This window comes from Gouania willdenowi, chromosome 21 (genome assembly GCF_900634775.1).
Source record: "Gouania willdenowi chromosome 21, fGouWil2.1, whole genome shotgun sequence".
NCBI lineage: Eukaryota > Metazoa > Chordata > Actinopteri > Blenniiformes > Gobiesocidae > Gouania > Gouania willdenowi.
Window position 1 is genome coordinate 32,951,398 of NC_041064.1, and position 21,911 is coordinate 32,973,308.

Sequence of the window (21,911 nt, forward strand, 5' to 3'; positions counted from 1 at the left end):
AATAGTCATTTTATGCTATTTTTGTTGTGTATTTTTGTGCTCATCTTGTCTGTTTTTGGAGTCATTCTGTTGCCATTTTCTACACTGTAATATTTTTGCCGTAGTTTAATGTAATTTTTTGTAATTTTGTGTGTTTTTGGAGTTATTTTGTGCATTTATTTTGGGGGGGGGCGCTAGAATTAGACCAAGGCCTGCCAGTTGCCCACGTGTGCTCTATAATAATATTAGGAAAACCAGCTAACCTGAATTTTGTTCCAGGCAACACAATTATGTGATTGATTATTTCCAGAAATGTTCGATATTAGTTGTATTCTGCATTGTGATATTGTCCAACACTTAATTCCACAATATTAACCAATACTGATATATACGCAGACCCTTTCTGCCCAACCTAACTTTAGGTCACATTATATATCACCATGGAATTAACATGGTAACCAATACTAATACTGATGCCAACTGATATACATTTTTTGGCAAATGTCGGTCGACAATATCTGCAAATAATCAGAATCAGAATGAGAAATACTTTAATAATTAAAGGGGAAAAATTATTTAATTACAGTTGTTAATATAATGCAAAAATACATTGTGTGTTGAGTTGGTGCAAAAATGTATTGAATACTTTGTTAATGAACACAATAAGAGATTTAGTTCGAGGTCAAAGACCTGAGACTTAACTTCGACTCCGGGTCAGAGACTTGTGAGCATTTCTGGCTACAAGATTCAAACCATGACTCAGCTAAAATTCTTATTGATCGACTTAGCAACAGCTCTCTGGTAGGCTGAGATGTTCAAACTCTGGGTGTTTTACTATAAGATACACGGTACAAAGCTTGCGATAACGATTATCTCACTATGACGATGCTGCGATTAGCGATATATGGGTCAGAAATCAATCTACAATAATCTATGACATAAACAAAAAAAAAGAAAAGTGAAAAAATACTATTTTTATTTTTTATCTCTGAAAGACAATAAATTGAAAAAGTGTCCTATGAACAGTGACACTATTTTATTGCAACATTTCTGTAAATAAGTGTCAACATACCAATGTAAACAAATAACTACCTCCAATAGTGCTTTGTGTAAACAAAAAATAGGGTCTTTCTTACCAGTGACACCAGTATAGTGCAATATTCCAGTAAACAATATATTGGTTCCTTCAACAAACTGTGATAAAATTTCCGTGAACTTAAAAAAAAATGTAAAAATCGATAGTGTGAGCATATCGATAATCGATTGTGCGAAAAAAATACTGCGATATATCGCCGTATCGAGATATCGTCACACTCCTAGTTCAAACCATGACTTGGTGTGAAATACTCATTAATATTATTTAGCAACTGTTCTCAGAAAGGGTGTAGTGTTTAAACCATGACTCAGCAACATATATAAAATAGTGAAAACATCTTCTTCTGATGAGCTTGACATTTAATCAGCGGATGGATTTGCATAGGTAGCGAGTGTCCAGACATTTCTGAGGCCACAGTGTCTAAATATACTCCCACGCTGAATAATGTAAGTGGGGCGGAGGGAAACTGTCAATAATTAAATGGATTCATTGGCGTGAGTGTAAACCATAACAAGGCCAAGAAAGCTTAGGTGTCAACATGAGAATTAGCTTAGCATCTTCTTACGGAGGCCTAAACATCAGGGAAGCAACAGATGTTTACTCGCATCGAACCTGAAACGTTTTAGCATTTCAGCTAATGATTTTAGCATTTCAGCTAATGACTTTATCATTTCAGCTAATGATTTTAGCATTTCAGCTAATGACTTTATCATTTCAGCTAATGATTTTAGCATTTCAGCTAATGACTTTATCATTTCAGCTAATGATTTTATCATTTCAGCTAATGATTTTAGCATTTTAGCTAATGATTTTATCATTTCAGCTAATGATTTTAGCATTTCAGCTAATGACTTTATCATTTCAGCTAATGATTTTAGCATTTTAGCTAATAATTTTAGCATTTCAGCTAATGATTTTAGCATTTTAGCTAATGATTTTAGCATTTCAGCTAATGATTTTAGCGTTTTAGCTAATGATTTTAGCATTTCAGCTAATGATTTTAGCTAATGATTTTAGTGATGATTAGAGTCGTGTCTAAAGAATGAACTCTCATTCATACTTTGGACGCCGACAGGACAGGGTCTAGCTTGTCTGATGGTTAGTAGACAGTAACAGTACAGTGTTAGTACAGTAGCCTACATATTGTAGACCGGCGTTTCTCAACCTTTATTTGATATGGACACCACAATTACATTGGATGTATTGTTTTGAGTGTGTCAGCACATGTGCTAAATTAGAACACCTTGGGGTCAGGACCCCATTTGGGGTCGCGAGACACTGGGAGGGGGTCGCTACTGCTAGATGCCTTCAAGATATTCTAAATATTTTTTTTAACAAATTGAGCCCATTTTTGCTCATTTTTATCCTTTTTCTGCAACTACACCAAACGTGACATATTTTAACCTATTTTCATCACTTTTTCTTACCTTTTAATGCATTTTTGCTTTATTACGCCCATTTCTGCCACAGATTTCAATGCCTTTTGTAGACATTTTTCCCACTTTCAAGACATTTCCAGCACTTATAAACCCTTTCCACCACTTTTCCACCTAATGTCACATATGTTGATTATTTTCACTTTTAACATATTTTCACCATATTTCATGCTGTTTTTTTGCCAATTTAACCATATTCACCATTTGTCATGCCCATTATTCGCCACTTTAAACTGATTGTTCCAACATTTTAAATACATTACCCCAACCCCCCATCCATTTCTGCCACTTTTAAGCCAAGAATATTTTTTTCAACAATTTCAGACAATTATTGGTTATTTTTATTATTTTTCTGCAACTACCTATTTCCATCACTTTTTCTTGCATTATTTTTTTGCTCCTTTTAATGCAGTTTTGCCACATTTCTGACACTTCTCCATCAAATTTCAATGCCTTTTCTGCACATTTTTTTCCACTTTTCTATCACTTATAAACCTTTTCCACAACTTTTCCAACCTAATGTCGCACAAGTAGACACACTATTGTCACTTTTAACCTCTTTTCACCACATTTCATGCTTATTTTTTGCCAATTTAACCACATTCACTATTTGTTATGCTTATTATTTGCCAGTTTAAACTAAGTGTTCCTATTTTTTAAATTACATTACCCCAACCCCCCCACTTTTAAACCAATATTGACACTTTGAACCTTTTTGGCCACTCTGGTTTGCAACTGTTAACCAATTTCTGTAGTTTTTAAAATCCCATTTCACTACCTTTTCCACCATTTTTGGTCACTTTTAACCCATTTTATTTCTGATTCTGAAGGATTTACATCTTTAAGATGACTATGTACAACAGTGGGATTAATACTAAAGTTTCTGGATAACAGTGGACGGTATTCATATAAATAAATAAATAAATAAATAAATAAATAAATGTGGTTATCACAGATTTATAGAACAATAGACCATCATTTTTTCTGGTACTTTTTTGGGGTCACGAGCTGAAAAGGTTGAGAACCACTGCTGTAGACGATAAGGTCAAGCAAAACTGTTTAGAATCACACATTTTTAAAGTAGGACTCCAATCATCTACAAAAAAAAAAAAAGCTCACACCCACAGAAGCTCCATGATCCCACCTCCTTTTCATGCCTTTGCACATGATTAGTCATTCCAATAAAAATAAATTCTGGTTAGATAGTTTCAGACTTGTTAATACATTGGTCAGAACAGAAGACATTTTTTCATGAATTGGTATCACTAAGATGGACAAAGCCTAATGTGTGTTTTTTTTTTGTTTTTTTAAATAAGCCTGTGTTCAGGGGTGTCAAACTAGTTCTAGTTCAGGGGCTAAATATGAAGCGTTTTGATCTTAAATGGGGCACAGACTTCCGGCAGAGAAACTAATAATTTCAACCGTTATGTGATCCAGTTTGCACTTCCACATATAAATAAAATGTATAATATATAAGGCACTGACAATATTCAAGCAATAAATAACAGATATCACTCCATGCAAGATCTTCACTTTAAATTTCCTTTATTATTTGACTAATTTTGATTTAATTTTGGGGACATTCTGTGAACTAATTTGGGGATAAAATTGTTAAAAATCACAGCCATCATGTGATAAAAGCGTGGGAAAACTGTGAGCCTTGCAAATGTTGTAGAGTTTCATTGAATGTGTGTATTTGGAGGGACTGAGATATCTACAACTGAATTAGTTGGAAATGTACAAAATGATTCATGGTTTCTCTGTCATTCTAATATTTTCCTGCAGGCCAAACTGGATGCTCTAAAGCAGCGATTCTCAACTGGTGGGTCGGGACCCTAAAGTGGGTCGCGGACCTGTACTGGGTGGGTCGTGGACAACTGGTCAAAAATAAATAAATACTTACGGTCTCTCATGTTGGACTTGTCTTTTATTTTGAAAATAAAGTTATCTTTAGACAGGCATGCTGTGATATGCATGTATATGCATATAGATCTAAATATATAGATTTATGTTTGAAAAAAAATCATATATATATATATATATACATATATATGGCTATTTTTAAAAAACTAAATTTGGTTGGTTGAATTCTAAAAAAAAGTGGGTCGTGATTTAATGACCGTGGCAAAAAGATGGGTTCCATGGTGAGACCAGTTGAGAATCCCTGCTCTAAAGGGACACATTTGCCCCCCCCCCCTTGCTTCATGTTTAATCAGAAAGTTAAATGGTACTTTTGTGTGTTAATTCTTCAAATGATCAAATTAAAGTTTTGGAGATTTCTGTCCATTTTAGTGCAGTTATTGGTTGAATGACAGGGATGTGTGCAGATACCTAATCAGAGTTTACCTCATTTCCACGTGATTTTACACATTTCCGTTTCATTGTTTTCATTGTTTTTCTTTATAAGCAGAAAAGATGAAACAAGCACATGCCGAGATCACACAAGAGTTTGCACCAAATTTGGCATCCAGTCATTTGATATATTCGCTAAAGCTAGACATTAGACCAGGGTTTTTCAACCTTGGGGTCGGGACTCCATGTGGGGTCGCCTGGAATTAAAATGGGGTCACTTGAAATGTCTAGGAAAAAAAACCACATAAATATCAAATAACTGTATCCTATACTTAAACTTTCTCAAATATAAATCTAGTTCATATGAAATGCAGTATGAAAATATCTGAGGTGGTACATGATCTAAAACTAATTCTAGAAAAAAAAAAAGGCCTTGGGGTCACCGGACAATTGTGATATCAAAATGGGGTCACAGCCCAAAAAAGGTTGGGAACCTCTGACTTACACCAAACATTTACAGCAAAAAATATGGTGGAAATGTGTGATAATGTTCCAAAACATGTCAGCTTGTGTAATATATTTCTGACATCAGAAGATGAAGTCCGTCATATCACATCAAATTAAATTAGAGTTGACATTTCTGTCGCTCCGTTTATAAAGATGAATTGTATGTAAATATTAGGGGTGTCTATCGCCTGGCATCTGGCGATACCATTTGTATCCCGATACATAGGTCACGATACGATATATCTCGATATTGAAGTACAAGGCAATTATTGTGATTTTTTTTTTTTTTTTAAATATATGTCTTACAAAACAACTAACTCACCTTCATGAGAACATTATGTATGAAATATATTCTATTGGCATATTTTTCACTCAAAACATTGGCTTTAACATGCCATGTGCCAACAACTTAAAATAAAATAAATAACATACAATCTGCCTGTGGCTTTTAAACCAACTTTGACTTTAGTGCAACTTAACTGATGTATTTATGCCTAGAACAATAAATAAATGCAGCAAATTACTACTTTCTTTTTAGATTTTATTGAAAAAAACACAAGCTGCTCAACATGGCCAGGTTTCAGTGCACATCTTTTTGCAGTTACAATGTCTCGTGTAGTGGAAAATACTTTCCTGGTTAAATAAAGGTAAAAAAAAAAAAAATCATTAAATCAAAAAATAAAATCAATATGGATGCATTTTGAATTGATCTGAGAATTGCGCGACGTAATATTGCGATATATTGCTAAATTGATTTTTCCCAAAACATGCACATTGCAATTTTTGCATGATTTTATTTATTTATTTATTTTATAATAATAATTTAAAAAGTATATTGCAATTGCAATATTCAGGAAGTGAATTCTGTATTTCCTGTCCTTTCTTTGTGATTGTGGAAAACTGGAGGCCCTACAGGTTTCTACCAGTTAGCCTGAAAGCAAAAGGTCAACTAAAGGGCCGGAGGGACCAGACTGCTATACCACAAAATGAGTTGGAGCAAAAACTGTGGATGTAACATCATACTACAGCATCAAATAACAGGACCAACACGTAACGGCCTTTTTATTACATCACGGTGCATTAGTGTAAGTGTCCATGGAAAAAAAAGTATTGTATTGTTTTGATTTCATTTGTATCGACACAGTGTCTAACATGTAACCCAAGGAGAGAAAACAAGTCGACAATCGACATGTACATAATGGAATGGTTAAATCAGGAGTAATAACACAAATTTATACTGTATGTGCATCCCATACATTACTCTGGGATTATATCTTCTTTTACATGTATGGAAATATGAAGGATTATGAATTATGAGACTGGCAGAGGTAAAAAGTTATGGATTACAAGCACTCACATTACTCAAATGTAGTTACTTTTAGGGGTACCTGTACTTTTTTGAGCATATTTCTAAGTCAGTAATTTTACTTTGTAATTTTTTATGTTTTAAAATGATTAGCGGACATTGTGAAATGACAAAAATGAAATGACCAGACAACAATCAAATGCACCACATCATAGCTGACCAATCAGATTAATCGTAATGCACCACACCAATACAGCATTGAATGCAGGTTATTTTCTCAGGTATGGTCTTGGTTATTGGACAACCCACTCTACCATTGAGCCACGGTCGCCCCATGAGCTAAAAAACGTATTGAAATATGCAGGATTATCAATAAATCAGGCCTTTGAGTTGGAGCATGGGCAACATTTTGCATGAGAAAAAGTTTTTAAAGAGTCAAACGGCCTTTTCATCATTATTGTACCTTAAGTTGCAATTATATTGACAAGAAGTAACATTTTGTGGGATAATTTATCAGGACGAAGTATCAGGGTTTTAGACAAAAACTGCAGATATTGTAGGAGTTTTGTTGATGTGTGTGAATTTGAAGCGACAGGTTATCTGGAGCTGAATTATGTGTGTTTTTTTTTGTTGTTTTTTTAAATCAGACATTGTGAAGCTACAAAAAATTAAATAACCAAACAACAATCAAATGTATCACATCGCTAATATTTATATGAGCTACTTAGTATTTTATGTATGGATTACTTGTACTTGAGTACGAGTAACAGTAATTCTACTTATAGAATATATCAGTACTATTTACACCTCTGGATACTGAGTTTTCTGGAGCTGAATTATGTGGTGGTTTATGCAAGGATTTAAGCTTTTTTGCCTAAATTGGAGGCTTTTGCTGACCGGATTTGGCCCGTGTGCCTTGACTTTGAGACCACTGCCCTACTGGTAAGTGTGCATGCGGATGATAGGACAGAGAAAAGGACCGGGTCTTACCTTAGTCCTGATCTGTCCAGAGGTGGAAACCTTCCGGATGAGTTTCTGCGGTCCGTCCTGCTCCGCCTCGCTGTCTGAGGACTCCTCGGTCCCCGCGGAGCCTCCGGCTGCCGCCGCCGCCGCCACCATGTGCGCCTGGATCTCCGCCGCTTTCTCCGGTTCCTGCGGGGAGGAGGAGGGAGCACACCGGCCGGGGTTAGGCTTGTTCCGCTCCGGTAACGAACACACCGGTCCATTCCTGCTGCTGAGCGGCTCTGTCATCTCACCGCGCCGTGTGCGTGAAGATGAACGTTTAAAAAACACCCGCTCCGAGCCGTGCCATGACAGACCCTAGCGGTTGCTTTTACGCAAACATCGATGGGAAATCCTCCAGAGAAACACGAAACCCCACTACAGCCAAAGTGCACGACAACATGATGGCCAACAGCTGGAGAGGAGATCAACATCTGCACAGGAGAGCAGCTCACATGTCCTCTTTATTCACCACCACAGCCTTATTTAGATGTTTCTGATCCTGAAGTTGAATTTAACAAAGGTAGTTTAAGGCTGATTGTTTGTGTCCAATAAGGGAATATATATTGAAACAAGTCACGAATCAACACCACGTTATGATACCCTTAAATATTTATTTACATCTAAGACGCAGATGGGCCTGATCAAAACGTCTAAAGATGGTGAATATCAAAGGAAGTCCTTTCCATTTCTCATAACGCGTTTAATCGTAAAATAATCCAACCAACACACACACAAGTACACTTTGAAGAGCAGTTGCAGCACAATTTGAGCTTTGTTAGACTTTGCAGAGTCTTAAAGTGCATGTAAATGCCTTTTAGAGCAACAAAGCCCGGATTAAGTAAATCACAGCAAAGGAAACACGTTTTTACGCACCGACGCGTTTAAACCAAACCGCTCCAACGTCAAAACTCCACAAATATCGGAACCGAAAAGTTTCCTGCTTTTCTGTGTCCAAAGGTGTGAATAATACCAACCAGTTCCTCCCAGACCGGACTGCGGCTGTAACGGTAGACGTCCTCCATCGTCCCGGTGCTGTGCGTCCGCTACGGCCGGGAAGAGGAAGAAGCCGAGCCGGGAAAGGGTGGAGGAATGCGCGGCGTCTGGACGCGCACTGACGGGGAGGAGGACTTGACGGCTCTACACGTGACGCACGTCAAAACCCGCCAGGGCGTGCGTGTGCGCGAGTACACACATGTCGGATTGCAGTTTTATATAACATAATATAATAAAGTTGCATCATCTGAAATATTTAATTTTAATTGGATTTATCTAAAGTTTCCTCTTCTTGTCACTGTACTAATTTATATTTTTTAATTATTATTATTATTACTGTGGTTTCAAACTGCTTTGGCTTCTGCTTTGCCAAACTTTCACCTAATTTGAAAAACAAACAAAACTTTCATCTTATTTGAACTTTATTTGAAACAGCAGTGTCTGAATCGTAATAAGTTATGGTTGCAATTTGAAATGTGCTATAAAGTGAACTTCACTTGACTTTATTTTATTGTGTTTGATTTATTCTATAATAATGATGATGATGATGATGATGATGATGATGATGATGATTTACCTCTCACTTATGGTAGATATGCACTTCCTTGGATGTATGATTTTATGGGATTTAAATGTCTTAACTTTATAGCACTTTACCCGTTAAAAGCTATTCAAATAAATGTTGATTGGTTTTAACCTAAAAAATAAATAAAAATCATTTAAATGATTTCAGCCAATCAGAGTGTTTTAACGACTAAAATGAAGTCAAGTTTAATTGTTTTACTACTCACTAAAAAACTAATTTTAATTTTATTTTATTACTATTATTATTATTATTATTATTATTATTATTATTATTATTATTTTTTTTTTTATTTTTTTTTTTTTTTTTTTATTTTTTTTAATGTGCAGCTCCTCATCTTCATTGTGCTTTAAAAAAGTTCTCAACTTGTTGTCAGTGTCACGTATCAACTACCACACTCTTACCAAAACATTTGATCTGGCTAATGATAAATGAATAATAATAATAATAATAATAATAATAATAGTAATAATAATAATAATAATAATAATAATAATAATAATAATAATAATAATAATAACACATATATGTTATTATTACCTATTAGGCATCAAATCATTATTTATGAAATGCAGAATATTTGCATAATCTTGCAATAATAATAATAATAATGCTCTGGATGTGTTATTTATTTATGAATATATTTAATTGTTTATTCATTCTTAGTCATACACAATCTTCCATTTCACTCAGAATGTTTTGTGTCAAATCTGTTACATATTTTTCAATGTTATATGTACCTTTTAAACTGTGTTTCGTAATTGTTTTTCAGGTTTTTTGAGTGTCCAATTTACTTGTAAACAAATGTACAACTACATTAATATCCATGACTTACTAATTATTATTTATTGTGTAATATATATCCACAAAACGATAAACGTTGTTGAAGCGGAACCTTCTTCTCTTACACCATCCGGAAGATTTAAGCGTCGTTTGTGTGCCGTGTGTGCGTCGTTTATTATCGTCCCCCGGGCAGAGCGGACGCGTGTGAATAATGGGTCCTAGGGCCTAGCCTTGGAGCCTTGAAGCCGTGGTTCTGGCCGTACTTCGGCTGGTTCGTTTCTCCTTGTGTCGGTTCTGATGCTCACGGAGCCCCGGGCAGGATGCGGGGTCAGGCCGCTGCGGTCCGCAGGCTGAGGGCTGTACTGGGAGCTGTGGTCGGTAGAGACGGCTGGATGTGCAGAAGTCATGAGGTCAAACTCCTCAGCACCTCGTCCGGTAACTTTTATTTTACATTCACAACAAGTTACACAGTTAAAGTCAGCTCACAAACATAATATACATTTAATGGACGTGTGAAAGCTGTGAAATGTGCTGTTATTGTGAAGTATGACAGGCAGCATTTGGGTGTATAACACCACATTATGTAATAACATATTGTTATTACATTATGTATAATGTTAATACATTAGCATTATGTGATGACATAATGATAATGTATACGTAATAACCACAGGTCTAAATAGTACTAATATATCATACTCAAATAGGATGTTACTTAATTGAAAATGTACTCAAGTCCTAGAGGTGACAAAAGTACTAGTCATCAGTACTCAAGTAAAAGTATTTATACTTGTAAATAAAAATACTTTGTTAAAAATAAAAGTATTATTGTTCCCTTACTTGAGTAAAAGTTAAAATAAATAAATAAAAGTGCATGCTACTAAAACAAATGGTTTTAAAACCAGCAAACTCCATATGTTTTACTTTCTTAATAACTTTTAGAATACTGGTACATGGAAATACATTAAATCTGTTTCGAACACCTGGAGAATTTAACACTCATTATAGATCAAATGTGTAAATCAAATGTTTCAGGAAAACAAGTTTGGATGAACTACAGCCGGCCCACATAGCACGTACCACTTTCCAGAGAATTCAGTCAAACGACTCGGTTCCACGAGTGAAAAAAGGTGTCCTAGAGGAGGCCCTTGACATCCGCTTATAGCAGTGTTTTTCAACCTTTTTTGAGCCAAGGCACATTTTTTTCATTGAAAAAATCACGAGGCACACCACCAGCCAAACATGTTAAAAAATTATACTCTGTAGCATATATTAACAATATAGCCATTCTCATCAAAGTGTCTTGAATAGGAATCAAATAAACACAAAGAATAAAGGACTTTATCATCATTTGTATTTCTTCTTTCAAATAAAAAGTGTACTTAACATGTCCACTTCAAAAATACAGCTTGAACATAACAAATGAAACAACAATGTGGTATTAAAGGTAGTAGAAAACGTCAAAGTGTTTTGCAAACTCTAATTCTGTCCAAAATTATTAATTACCAGGAATACAGAAATATCGTGCTTATTATGACAGAAGCAATAATATTTGGGAAAGATTTCACTGTTCTACACTGAGAAATATGAAGAGTTACATGTACAAAATGTCAATCTCAGTGTAATCTCAGCCCCTCCCTCCCGCTCCCGCTTCAGTGCTGACGGCTGCAGCGGAGGCTGTTCTACTTCCTCAAAGTATCAGGTTCAAAATTAAAGCGGTAAATTTCTTTAAAACCACAGTAACTACTGATCAAACACATTCTGAGTGAAGTCATCCTTTAATATCTCCGTTAAGTTGATCATTTAACCGTAGAAGCGGAGCAAGAAGGAAAAAAAAAAAGACGTCATCAACACTCTCTCTCTGTCTCTACCCTGTTACCGGGGCCACACGCACGCGCGCGCGCACACACACACACACACACACACACACACACACACACACACACACACACACACACACACAGACAGACAGACAGACAGACAGACAGACAGACAGACAGAGCTCCCTAGTGATCGCGTCGCTGGAGCGATGAAATGATGGACTGACAAAAAAGCACCACTATGTGCAAACTACCGATCAGGGACGATTTAAGGCAATGGCATCGCTTCCGTCGCGTTCGGTGTGCACGCACCTTTAGTCACTACTGCAGCACGGACACTCGACATTGGTATATTATTTGCAGATAATAATTAATATGTTTTCAAAATTTTTTTTTAGACCAATTAGGTGAAATTGGATAATTTCCCACGGCACACCTGACGATCTCTCGCGGCACACTAGTGTGCCGCGGCACAGTGGTTGAAAAACACTGGCTTATAGAACATCCATGTCAAATTACAGCACGATTCAACGAGCATTAAAGGAGGAGTAGTCATTTCCATACGGAGTAATGGGCCCCATTTATATATCAGTATGTGTCAATGATTCAGTACCACCAACCATTGCAATATTTGACTCACAAATAAATGAGAAATCGAAGTGGACCCCCTGGGCCCCAAATTGAAAATCGGGCTCAGAGCGTCGATGCGTACACATCCATAGATTATAACTACCAAATTTCAGCCTGATCCGTTCTCGAATAACAGAGGAGTAGTGATTTAAACTAGTGTACACAACAACAACAACAACAATAAAGTGAGTGGCCTTTAGAGTCTGGTAGCCCAGCCTACAAAGGCACAAAAATGAGTAAGCTCTGAAACGGAATGGGAAATCAAAGGCTCTACATGTTTGTGGAACTAACATCACGTTATTGCATCTCATTCTCTTCCTACAGGCGACACCGTGAAGATTGGAGAGATTACGTACAAGTTGAAAGCACCCAGGAACCCAGAGCTGGTTCCTGTCAAACACAGTAGGTCCCGTGTGTGTGTGCGCGTGTGTGTGCGTGTGCGATAACAGTAGACAGTGTTTATAATAAAAATATACTAAATGAGTAAAATAAAACAAAAAACTAAACAATATTTATACATAAAGTACATAAAATAACAACAGAAATGCACAAAAATATACAAAAAGTCTCCAAAAACACACAAAGTGACTCCAAAAAAACATATATTACAGAAATATACACCAAACAACAACAACAAAAATATGAAAATGACTCAAAATACACTAAACTTAATACTTATACACAAAATGACAACAGAAATGCACAAAACTACACTAAAAAGATACGGGTGTGTGCGTGCGTGTGTGCGAACTCTGACTGTGTGCTGTGTATCTGAACAGTTTCAGACTCCCTGCCTCAGACGGTGGTTCATCACCTGAGATGGATCATGCAGAAGGACCTTCTGGGTCAGGATGTGTTTCTCATCGGACCCCCGGGGCCCCTTAGGAGGTCCATTGCCATGCAGTACCTCGTGAGTGCCACGCTGAAGTGAATCAATCCTCTCCATATGTCAGTGTGTAAAACATACTGAACGTGGGTAGATGATTGTTGAAACGACTGAGAACACGTTGTTGAACACGTGGAACTGATATTTACAGTTGGTCCACTGGGGCCGCACGTTTTAAGTACCGAAGACATGCATAATAGACCAGATGTGGGTGACTAGTGGCCCGAGGGCCAAATGTGGCCTTTGGTCCCAAGAACACACAAAAGGACAACAAAACTGCACACAAATACAGGAAAATACCCCAAATTACAACCAAAAATATACAAGATACTTCCAAAAACAGACAAAAGGAAAAAAAATACAGAAAAATATCAAAAATTTCAACAAAAAATATACAAAATAACTCCAAAAATATACAAAATAACTCCAAAATCAGACAAAAGGATACAAAACTGCACAAAAATATAGGAAAATATTCAAATTTATAACCAGAAATACACAAAACTGCACAAAATAGAGGAAACTATCCAAAATTGCAACCAGTAATATAAAAAATTACTCCAAAAACACACAAAAGGACAACATTACTGCACAAATATGCAGGAAAATATACAATATGACAGAGAAATACACATAATAATTTTTTTGTTGTTTCCGGTGTTAATGCTAATGGCCCAGCTGTGATATAATATACGTTTAAAATAATTTCACTGTCATCACCAGCAAAATATTTTAATTAAATATAATAATGATATTGCACTGAACAATTAAAGGCAAATACAATAGAAGATTAATGCAGGGATGCTCTGATTGATTGGCCTCAGTTCATTTAAATTTATATTTAAGTTCATTTGAATAATTATTGTAACATTGTTTGGAGCACGACTTGTCCCTCATATCTCGACAAATTATTTAGAGTCCAGAAAAAAGTTTCTGAGAATTATATCTCAATCAATTAGATTAGGCACCGTCCGCACCACTGTTCAAAAAACACAATTTACTACCTATAGATAAAATAATGGCTTATAAAACAAGCCTATTTATTCAGAATTTAATATACAGGAAACATGATCTTCTCTTTATCTCCACCTCAGACATACATACATATCAAACGAGACACAGTAACAACGGTCTGCTCTCATTGTTCTCTTGAGCAATCGACACCAATTTAATGTCACCTTAAGAGGCTCTAAGCTTTGGAATGAATTACATCCTCTCTCAGGTCAATGTCTTCTTGTACTGCCTTTAAATAACATTTAAAGGAATATTAACTGTCTCAATAAATAATTATTATTCATGGTGTTTTCTAGCTTCAGTACTATTCAAGGTCATCACGCGTCATCGGACTGTTTTCAGAAAGAAAGCAAAGGGATCACCGTAATTTCCAGACTATAAGCCGCTACTTTTTTGTCACGCTTTGAACCCTGTGGCTTAAACAATGACGCGACTAAATTGCGGATTTTTCAAGATTGAGCTCTGTCACATTAGACCAGGTGGAACAATAAAATTAACATGAAATCGTTTTTGCTGGCACTGAATCATTCTGATCACTCATTTTGCCATAATGCACACTGCAACGACGTAGAGGAATGTTGTCAGAGAGCGAGAGAGAGAGAGCACTGCAGCAGTGTGGATGCAGTAAAAGTCAGCCAGTTTGTAATAGAAATATAAACAGCTTAAAGTTGTTAAATCACCATGTCAGGTTTGTTGAATCAGGAGTGATCGGTGCTCTGGACTCTGAGGCTGATAGAGACTCTTCCGTAAGGAGGACGGACAGACGGAGCGGAGATCAGAACAATCTGGATACAGGCTGTATCCAGATTGTTCTGATCTCCGCTTCGTCTCCAGTAAAAGTCAGCCAGTTTGTACTAATAGCATGACAGCATAAAGTTGCCAAATCACCACGTTAGATTTGTGCAGAAGTGATCGCGTCCGTATTCTGACTCGCTGTGATTACTCCGTGGTACTTCACGATAAGAAGAGCAGATGAAGTGGTGTATCAGTCTGGTTCCAGCAAAAAGTGACCATAAAAAGCTGTAAATGGACTGATATGTAGACGTGGTAAAGGAAACTTATCAGTTGAAAAACGGACATTTCTGTGAAACCTAACTTGAGTACAGCAGCCTGCCTACCTGCCCGTTCTGATTGGCCGAGTTGTCTGACGGGTGCCTTCATCAGCCAATAGGGTGCGGCCTATGTTATGCTGCGGCGTTTGTGTAGATTTTTGTTAAAAATTTGCTATATTATTGTAATGCAACCAATAAAACAGTGCGCTTTATAGCCCAGAAATGATGGTATATTTCAATGCCTCGCCGGCCCTCTCTCCACCCTCCTTCCCCTCCAAGCTACAGGGAAGACGCAGTGGAGCACCCAGAAGAGGATGCACGTTCTCGCCCTCCAGCGGCTGGAAATCCTTTTCCTCTTCTCCGCCTGGACCCCGCCCCGAACACTCCTCCCCCAAGACCCACCCCCCCCCCCCCCCCTCCCCACATGCTATGTTCTCGAGCTCTTTTGTGCTGTTTTTGTTTTGTTTTTTGGTGCATGTGCACTGAGGAGGTTTTTTTCTAGTTTTATACTGTCCTTCCCATTAGGGAACTCAGTTTAAAACCTGCCTTTTTTCCTTCATCTCTCCTTCTGGTGTTCTCCCATTTTTCATCTAAATACGGGGCGCACCGAACCACAGTTCTCCCGCTCTGGTCCTCCCATGTTATATGTTATATGTGATTTTCTTGGACGGGATTGCTCTGTAATATGTGCTATTCTGTTCTGTTCCCATTGGTTAATAATCTAAATTATTGTGACTGTGTTGCTTCCTGTTTTTTGGCAAACAGTGTGATGTTCATCATGTCTTGTATTCAATCTGCTCAGGTGTGGAGCTTAGAACAAGCCCATATAGGCTTTGTTCCCACCCTGCACAGATTTGTTTTAATCGGGGCTGAATAAATAATCCTTAACCTAAACTAAAATTCCACACGTAAGACTCAAATATGGTCCCAAGTCTGAGGTTTTACATTGTGTCTGTAAAAGAAGTCAAACTGTCTGTTTGATGAGGTCACAACTGTCTTTTCTGCTTTTGTTGCATTCACTGCCCAGGCCTCATCATTTCAGACAATAGAATTTAGTTTATCACAATTTTTCAGTCCCTGACGTTAGTCAGGTCAGCTCTGTCTAAAGTCAGATAATGTCTCAGATATGAAGGTTCCACTGTGTTGTTTGGTTTTTAATAAATGCTCAATGAGTAAGAGCCAACTGACTAGAAACTGTTTTAGAACTTTTGGTGCATTAAATTCAACGCCATCCAAATATCACGTAGATTGAACAAGAGCTTATTTTGTGGGATGCTTTAATCAGCTCCTGCTAAATTCAGCGTTTGCATCCCTCTACTCTGACTCTGGTTGTTCTCTTTAATCTTGACTTTAGGAGTTAACCAAACGAGAAGTGGAGTATGTGGCTCTGTCCAGAGACACCACAGAGACTGACCTGAAACAGAGGAGGGAGATCCGCTCAGGGACCGCCTTCTACATCGACCAGGTAACCCCCAACTTTCTGTGGTCATGGAATTTAGATGAAAAATATGGAATTTACTTCCAGAAATGGAAAAGGCAAACCTGTTTTTGTTGTTATCTTTTGAACCCTCTAAAGACTGCAATAGTAAGGATTTGCCAGCACCTAAATTTGTATTTTTCTCATTCGGATGCCATATCTCTGTAGATTTTTATTTTGAAAAGGTATTTGGAGTATCTACAAATACTTTATATCCTTAGAATCCTTAAAGGGGACAGTGTTGCCGTGTTTTTGAACACATATGAGGTAACTTGAGTGTCCACCGGCAAACAGAATGTGAAACAAATCTATCCAGTCCTTTGTCTGTGGTCTGTGGAAGTCTTACAACACAGAGAAAATTGCTCCGTTTCATATTTTCTCATTTTGTGACGTCACAAGTTGAATCGGGCTTTGCTTTGAACTCCGAAGAAACCAGAAGGAAGTGGCTGGATTTAACTTTTAGGCCAGGCTACTAGACTCAAAACGCCACTCACTTTGTTGTTGTTGTTCTTTTTTTTTTCTTCTTCTTCCCTGTTATTCGTGAACGGATCGGGCTGAAATTTGGTCGGTATAAGCTATGGAGGTGTACGCATCGATGCTCGGAGACAGATTATAGATTTGGGGCCCAGGGCGTCCCCAAGGAGCCACAAAAGAAGAAAAAAACCGAAAGTCGAATTCTCATTTATTTGTGAGTCAAATATTACAACTGTTGGCACATACCAATATATGAATGGACTACATTACTCTGTATGTGCCATGGGGGCCCCCAGGCACCCCATTTTTCAAAAGACAACTCTGCCGGTAATGTTCGTTGAATCGAGCTGTAATTTGACATGGATTTTGTATGAGCGGATGTCAAGAGCCTCTCTGAGACCTTTTTTTACCCTGTGGAACCTCCCTTTTTGCTTGATTCATGTTGTGTGTTGACCGAACTCCAGCACAAATGTCATTTAGACCACAGGGAACTGTTTTAAAAGGTGAAAAATGGGTAGAATATGTCTCCTTTAAAACCTCAGCGAAAAGGTTATACATATAAATAAACCCTAAACAGTAGTTAAAGGTGTTAAAATTGTGTCTAAATAGGAAAGTACAAAAATCTGAAATGTTTTTTTTTAATTATTATTATTATTATATTTTGTAAATAAATACACAAAACACATTGATCCAAAAGATTTCTGAATGTAGATTTCTGGACACTCAAGTATGATTTACATTTTTTCCTTTTTGAGATATGATACATTTTATGAACGTTTTTCTTGTTTTTATCAATAATGCTGAATCAAAGCAAACTGAACTGAGCAAAAATATTTCTCAATTATTTTTACCCTTTTTCTGCAACTACAGCAAACTTGCCATCTATTTTCATCACTTTTTCTTGCCATATTTTTGCTCGTTGTAATACATTTTTTTTGTGACATTTCTCCCCTTTCTGCCACTTTTCCATCAAATTTCAATGGCTTTTCTGCACATTTTCTACTTTTAAGATATTTTCAGCCCTTATAAACCCTTTCCACCACTTTTCCACCTAATGGCACATATGTTGACCCATTATTGTCACTTTTAACCTCTTTTTACTATATTTCGTGTTTGTTTTTTTACCAATTTTCCACATTCATGATTTGTCATGCCCATTATTTGCCAGTTTAAACTAAGTGTTCCTACTTTTTTCTGCCAATATTGACACTTTGAACCCTTTTTACCACTTTTTCTGTCTGTTTTTGGCCACTCTAATTTGTAACTTTTAACCAATTTCTGTGGTTTTTAAATTCCCATTTCACCACATTTTCCACCATTTTTGGTCACTTTTATTTCTGATTAAAACAAGGATTTACATCTTTAGGATGACTATGCACTATGGTACAAATAATACTAAACTTCCTGTATAACAGTGGATATTATTCAAATGAATAAATAAATGTGGTTATCACAGATTCATAGAACAATGAATCATCAGTGTTCATGTCTGTGTTCAACCACCTTCAGCTACAGTGGGGGTCCCTGCTGTCTGGAACCTTTATTTTGTGGGTCGAGGGCTGAAAAGGTTGAGAACCACTGTCCTATGCATTAAACAAAATCAAGCACAAATTTCAAGTGGACACATCGGTCACTTGTTGCTTGAATATTGTCACTGCCTTCTAGACTTTATATGTCACTGATACGTGCAAACTAGGGCTCATTAAAGTTGAAGTTACATGTTTTTTCATGCCTATAATCTGCTGCCCATTTGGTCTTTTTTGGCCCCTGAACTATAATGAGTTTGATAGCCCTGACCTGGATGATGGGGAAACAGAATGACATGCAGGTGCATCAGAGTAGGAACTCCAAAGCCATGTCTATAGTAAGGATGGTGAGACTTTAATTAGCATCAGAGTCTGGACTTCACCACACTGTGGTTTTTCAGGTAAGCATCGTTCATCTGAGAAGCTATGAATGATGGAGGAAGCAGAGCTAACAGACAGTGGATGATACCAGCACAGGGACTGACACACCTGAATGTAGGACTCCCAATCAGCACAGAGCCCTGAGGAATACACGGGTGATCCAGTTAAGCACGCCAACCACCCACTGAACCAAAGTTTTCTACAGGAGGGAGCAAACTTCCAAATGCACACGCCAAAGGCTTCCATTAGACGTGGGATCGGAGGAAGAGTGAGAAAAAGCCCATAAATAAAGCTGTAAACATGCGTGAGCCATTTCCACGGAAACCAAAGAAGACTAATGTGTTTATTTAGAGGAGGAGGTGGGAGGCAGATGAGCCCCGGGGAGACGAAGGCGTCACTTGGAAAAGGAAAAGCGTTCCTGGTAAATGCACAGATGGATTTGAAGGTTTCACCATCCAGCTCTACCGAAAACGTGCAGGAGACGTCGAAAACGGGCAGCGCTGCAGGCCTCTAGGCCCAGTTTACACAGTCAACTCAATTCAGCTGAGTTCATCAGGAAACTTTTTTTTACCAATTGTTCAGTACTTATTAAATAGGCACACTGTAAATTTTTCAGTTTTATCAGATAAATACTTGAGATATGGCCATTTTAGTGAGGAGGGTCTGTGCCGATTTTCATGTGTCCTTATTTCTCTTCAATTTTCAGCGTCCAATATCTCAGGAACTACATCACATAGGAAACTGAAATTTGGTATATTTATACAGCTCCACCTACTCTCTCAGAATATACAGCAAGATCTGCTATACGGGGATGTCCAGAAGTGTCTTTCTATTTTATTATTATTTTTTTCTATTTTTCTTTTCTTCTCGTCTTCTACTCTTAAACATGTTCCTAAATGATTCCGTACCACAGAAAGAATCATTAAAATCCATGAAAGGTTGAGGTTTTCAACACTTTAAGTAACTTTTGCGACGCTGTTTCGGCGGCCATTTCCTAAATCCCACGCGAAGTCTCGTGAGAGTTAATCTCACGCGCCACCAAGCACACACCTCAGGCTCTCCAGTATTAGCAGGGAGAAGATAAGTGATCAATGTTGCCTCCCAAACATCACAGCCAGCCATCAATACTGGGCTTTGTAACAAAGAAAAGAGTCAGGTAAGAAAGAACATTACGCAGATGTAAGGGGAGGTGCAGCCCAATTTCTTTTCCTAATTTTGGACTTTTTTTCACTATTTACAGAAAAAATAATAATTTAAGGTGAAGTGCTGCTCAATTTTATTTTCCAATTTCGGACTTTGCTATTTTTTCAACATCATGATAACAATTCCTCAGTAGTGTCCTAGTTCTTTTTTTTTTTTTAGAAATTATTTCCTTCATTTTTATTTTTTAACTGAGATCATTTCATTCTTTTTTTTATTTCGATTTTTGCCTTTTTTTCTTTGTCAGTGAAAAAGACAATTTATTTTATATTAACAAAATAATTTTGTTTTTTTAATTTCTTTTATTCGTCGCTTGCCTAACATTGGAATATTATTCTTAATACTTAACCACTTTTCTCAGTTTAGGTGATTGAGTGACAGGCAGTAAAATCCAGTTTTAAGAAAACTGTTATTAGTTTGGTGCTTCAGCTGAATACCAAGAGACTTCTGCATAACTGTGTACATAGTAAAAAATAAACAAATATAACTTTTACATACTTACCTCAGTTTAAGTAATTTTTTTAGTTCATTTGTAACCAGACCAGAGCTGCCTGGAGTGCCTGGTTTCCCATTTCAGTATGGTCCCCCAGCTATAAGGTCTCAAACATAACTTTTGTGCTTCATTAAAAATGTTTGTGTTTTATATTAGTTTGAATATTAATGTGATTGTGCTAGATATAATATGAATATTATTGTGCATTGATACAACTAAATATATTACCAAAATCAACTACAAGCATTACATGCAAAAATTGTTAAACCTGGGTTTTTACATTTTTGGTTGAAATTTTCTTTATGCCCTGACAGAAATTAACGTCTTATGTGCTCTGAAAAAGGAACAAAGAAAATCCGTAAACTGTAGCAGCTGTAAGAATAACTTAAACCAATGGGAAAAAAAAACGAACTTTATATTTTTTTAACCAATCACGTCTCCCTGTTTCCATGCTTATTCTGGATCTCTCGCATGCACAAGCTCACACTGAAAGCGCGTCACTGCTGACAGAGTTAAAACAGAGTTTATGTCATGTTTTTTTACATATATAATGATAAAGTTTATTGTTTACTTACTGCTGAATGAGACACGAGGCAACAAAGTTTCTATACAATACAAGCGATTAGCTGAGCTCCTCTTCTGCAGCAGCTGTGAGCATGCATGTGAGTGAGATGGAGCACAGAGGGGATGGGCGAGGGGGGGGAAAAGGCAGAGCCGTCGGGGAGGCTACTTTCGAAATCATGCTAGCTTTTGAAAATCGCCTACCCTACCTTTAATCATGCAGATATGTTACAGTGCCAGACAGCATTCTACAGAGGACTACTAAGAGACCATACTGCTGGATAAGTTGGTACATTTTCAACTGAAAAACTGATAATGAGTTGGCACGCAGCGCAGTGACTTATTGCTGCGAGTTTTAGCCTGCTAATTTTTTTGTTTTTTTAGCCCACTACTTTTTTTTTCCAGGACATCATTGGC

At 37.1% G+C, this 21,911-nt stretch overlaps 2 protein-coding genes across 7 annotated transcripts in view; one reads left to right on the top strand and one right to left on the bottom strand.

Moving 5' to 3' along the window:
- The window catches only part of dgkh (diacylglycerol kinase, eta), a 103,743-nt gene extending 95,015 nt beyond the window's left edge, over window positions 1-8,728 (bottom strand). For all 5 annotated transcript variants that reach the window (XR_003672647.1, XM_028436029.1, XM_028436028.1 and 2 more), the window contains exons 1-2: window positions 8,596-8,728; window positions 7,607-7,768 (exon numbers count right to left, since the gene is read on the bottom strand). Coding sequence is in view for 4 of the 5 variants with exons in the window: in XM_028436029.1 (XP_028291830.1) it covers window positions 7,607-7,768; window positions 8,596-8,643 (210 nt within the window). In the remaining variant the exon portion in view is untranslated. The remainder of the gene's footprint in view (window positions 1-7,606; window positions 7,769-8,595) is intronic.
- A 1,427-nt stretch (window positions 8,729-10,155) lies between these two features.
- vwa8 (von Willebrand factor A domain containing 8) overlaps window positions 10,156-21,911 on the top strand; it is a 92,972-nt gene continuing 81,216 nt past the window's right edge. Inside the window, exons 1-4 of one of the 2 annotated variants that reach the window (XM_028436114.1) lie at window positions 10,156-10,415; window positions 12,755-12,832; window positions 13,210-13,340; window positions 16,737-16,847. In XM_028436114.1, coding sequence (XP_028291915.1) covers window positions 10,301-10,415; window positions 12,755-12,832; window positions 13,210-13,340; window positions 16,737-16,847 — 435 coding nt within the window. In that variant the 5' untranslated portion in view covers window positions 10,156-10,300. The remainder of the gene's footprint in view (window positions 10,416-12,754; window positions 12,833-13,209; window positions 13,341-16,736; window positions 16,848-21,911) is intronic. The other variant, XM_028436115.1, reaches the window with a different exon arrangement.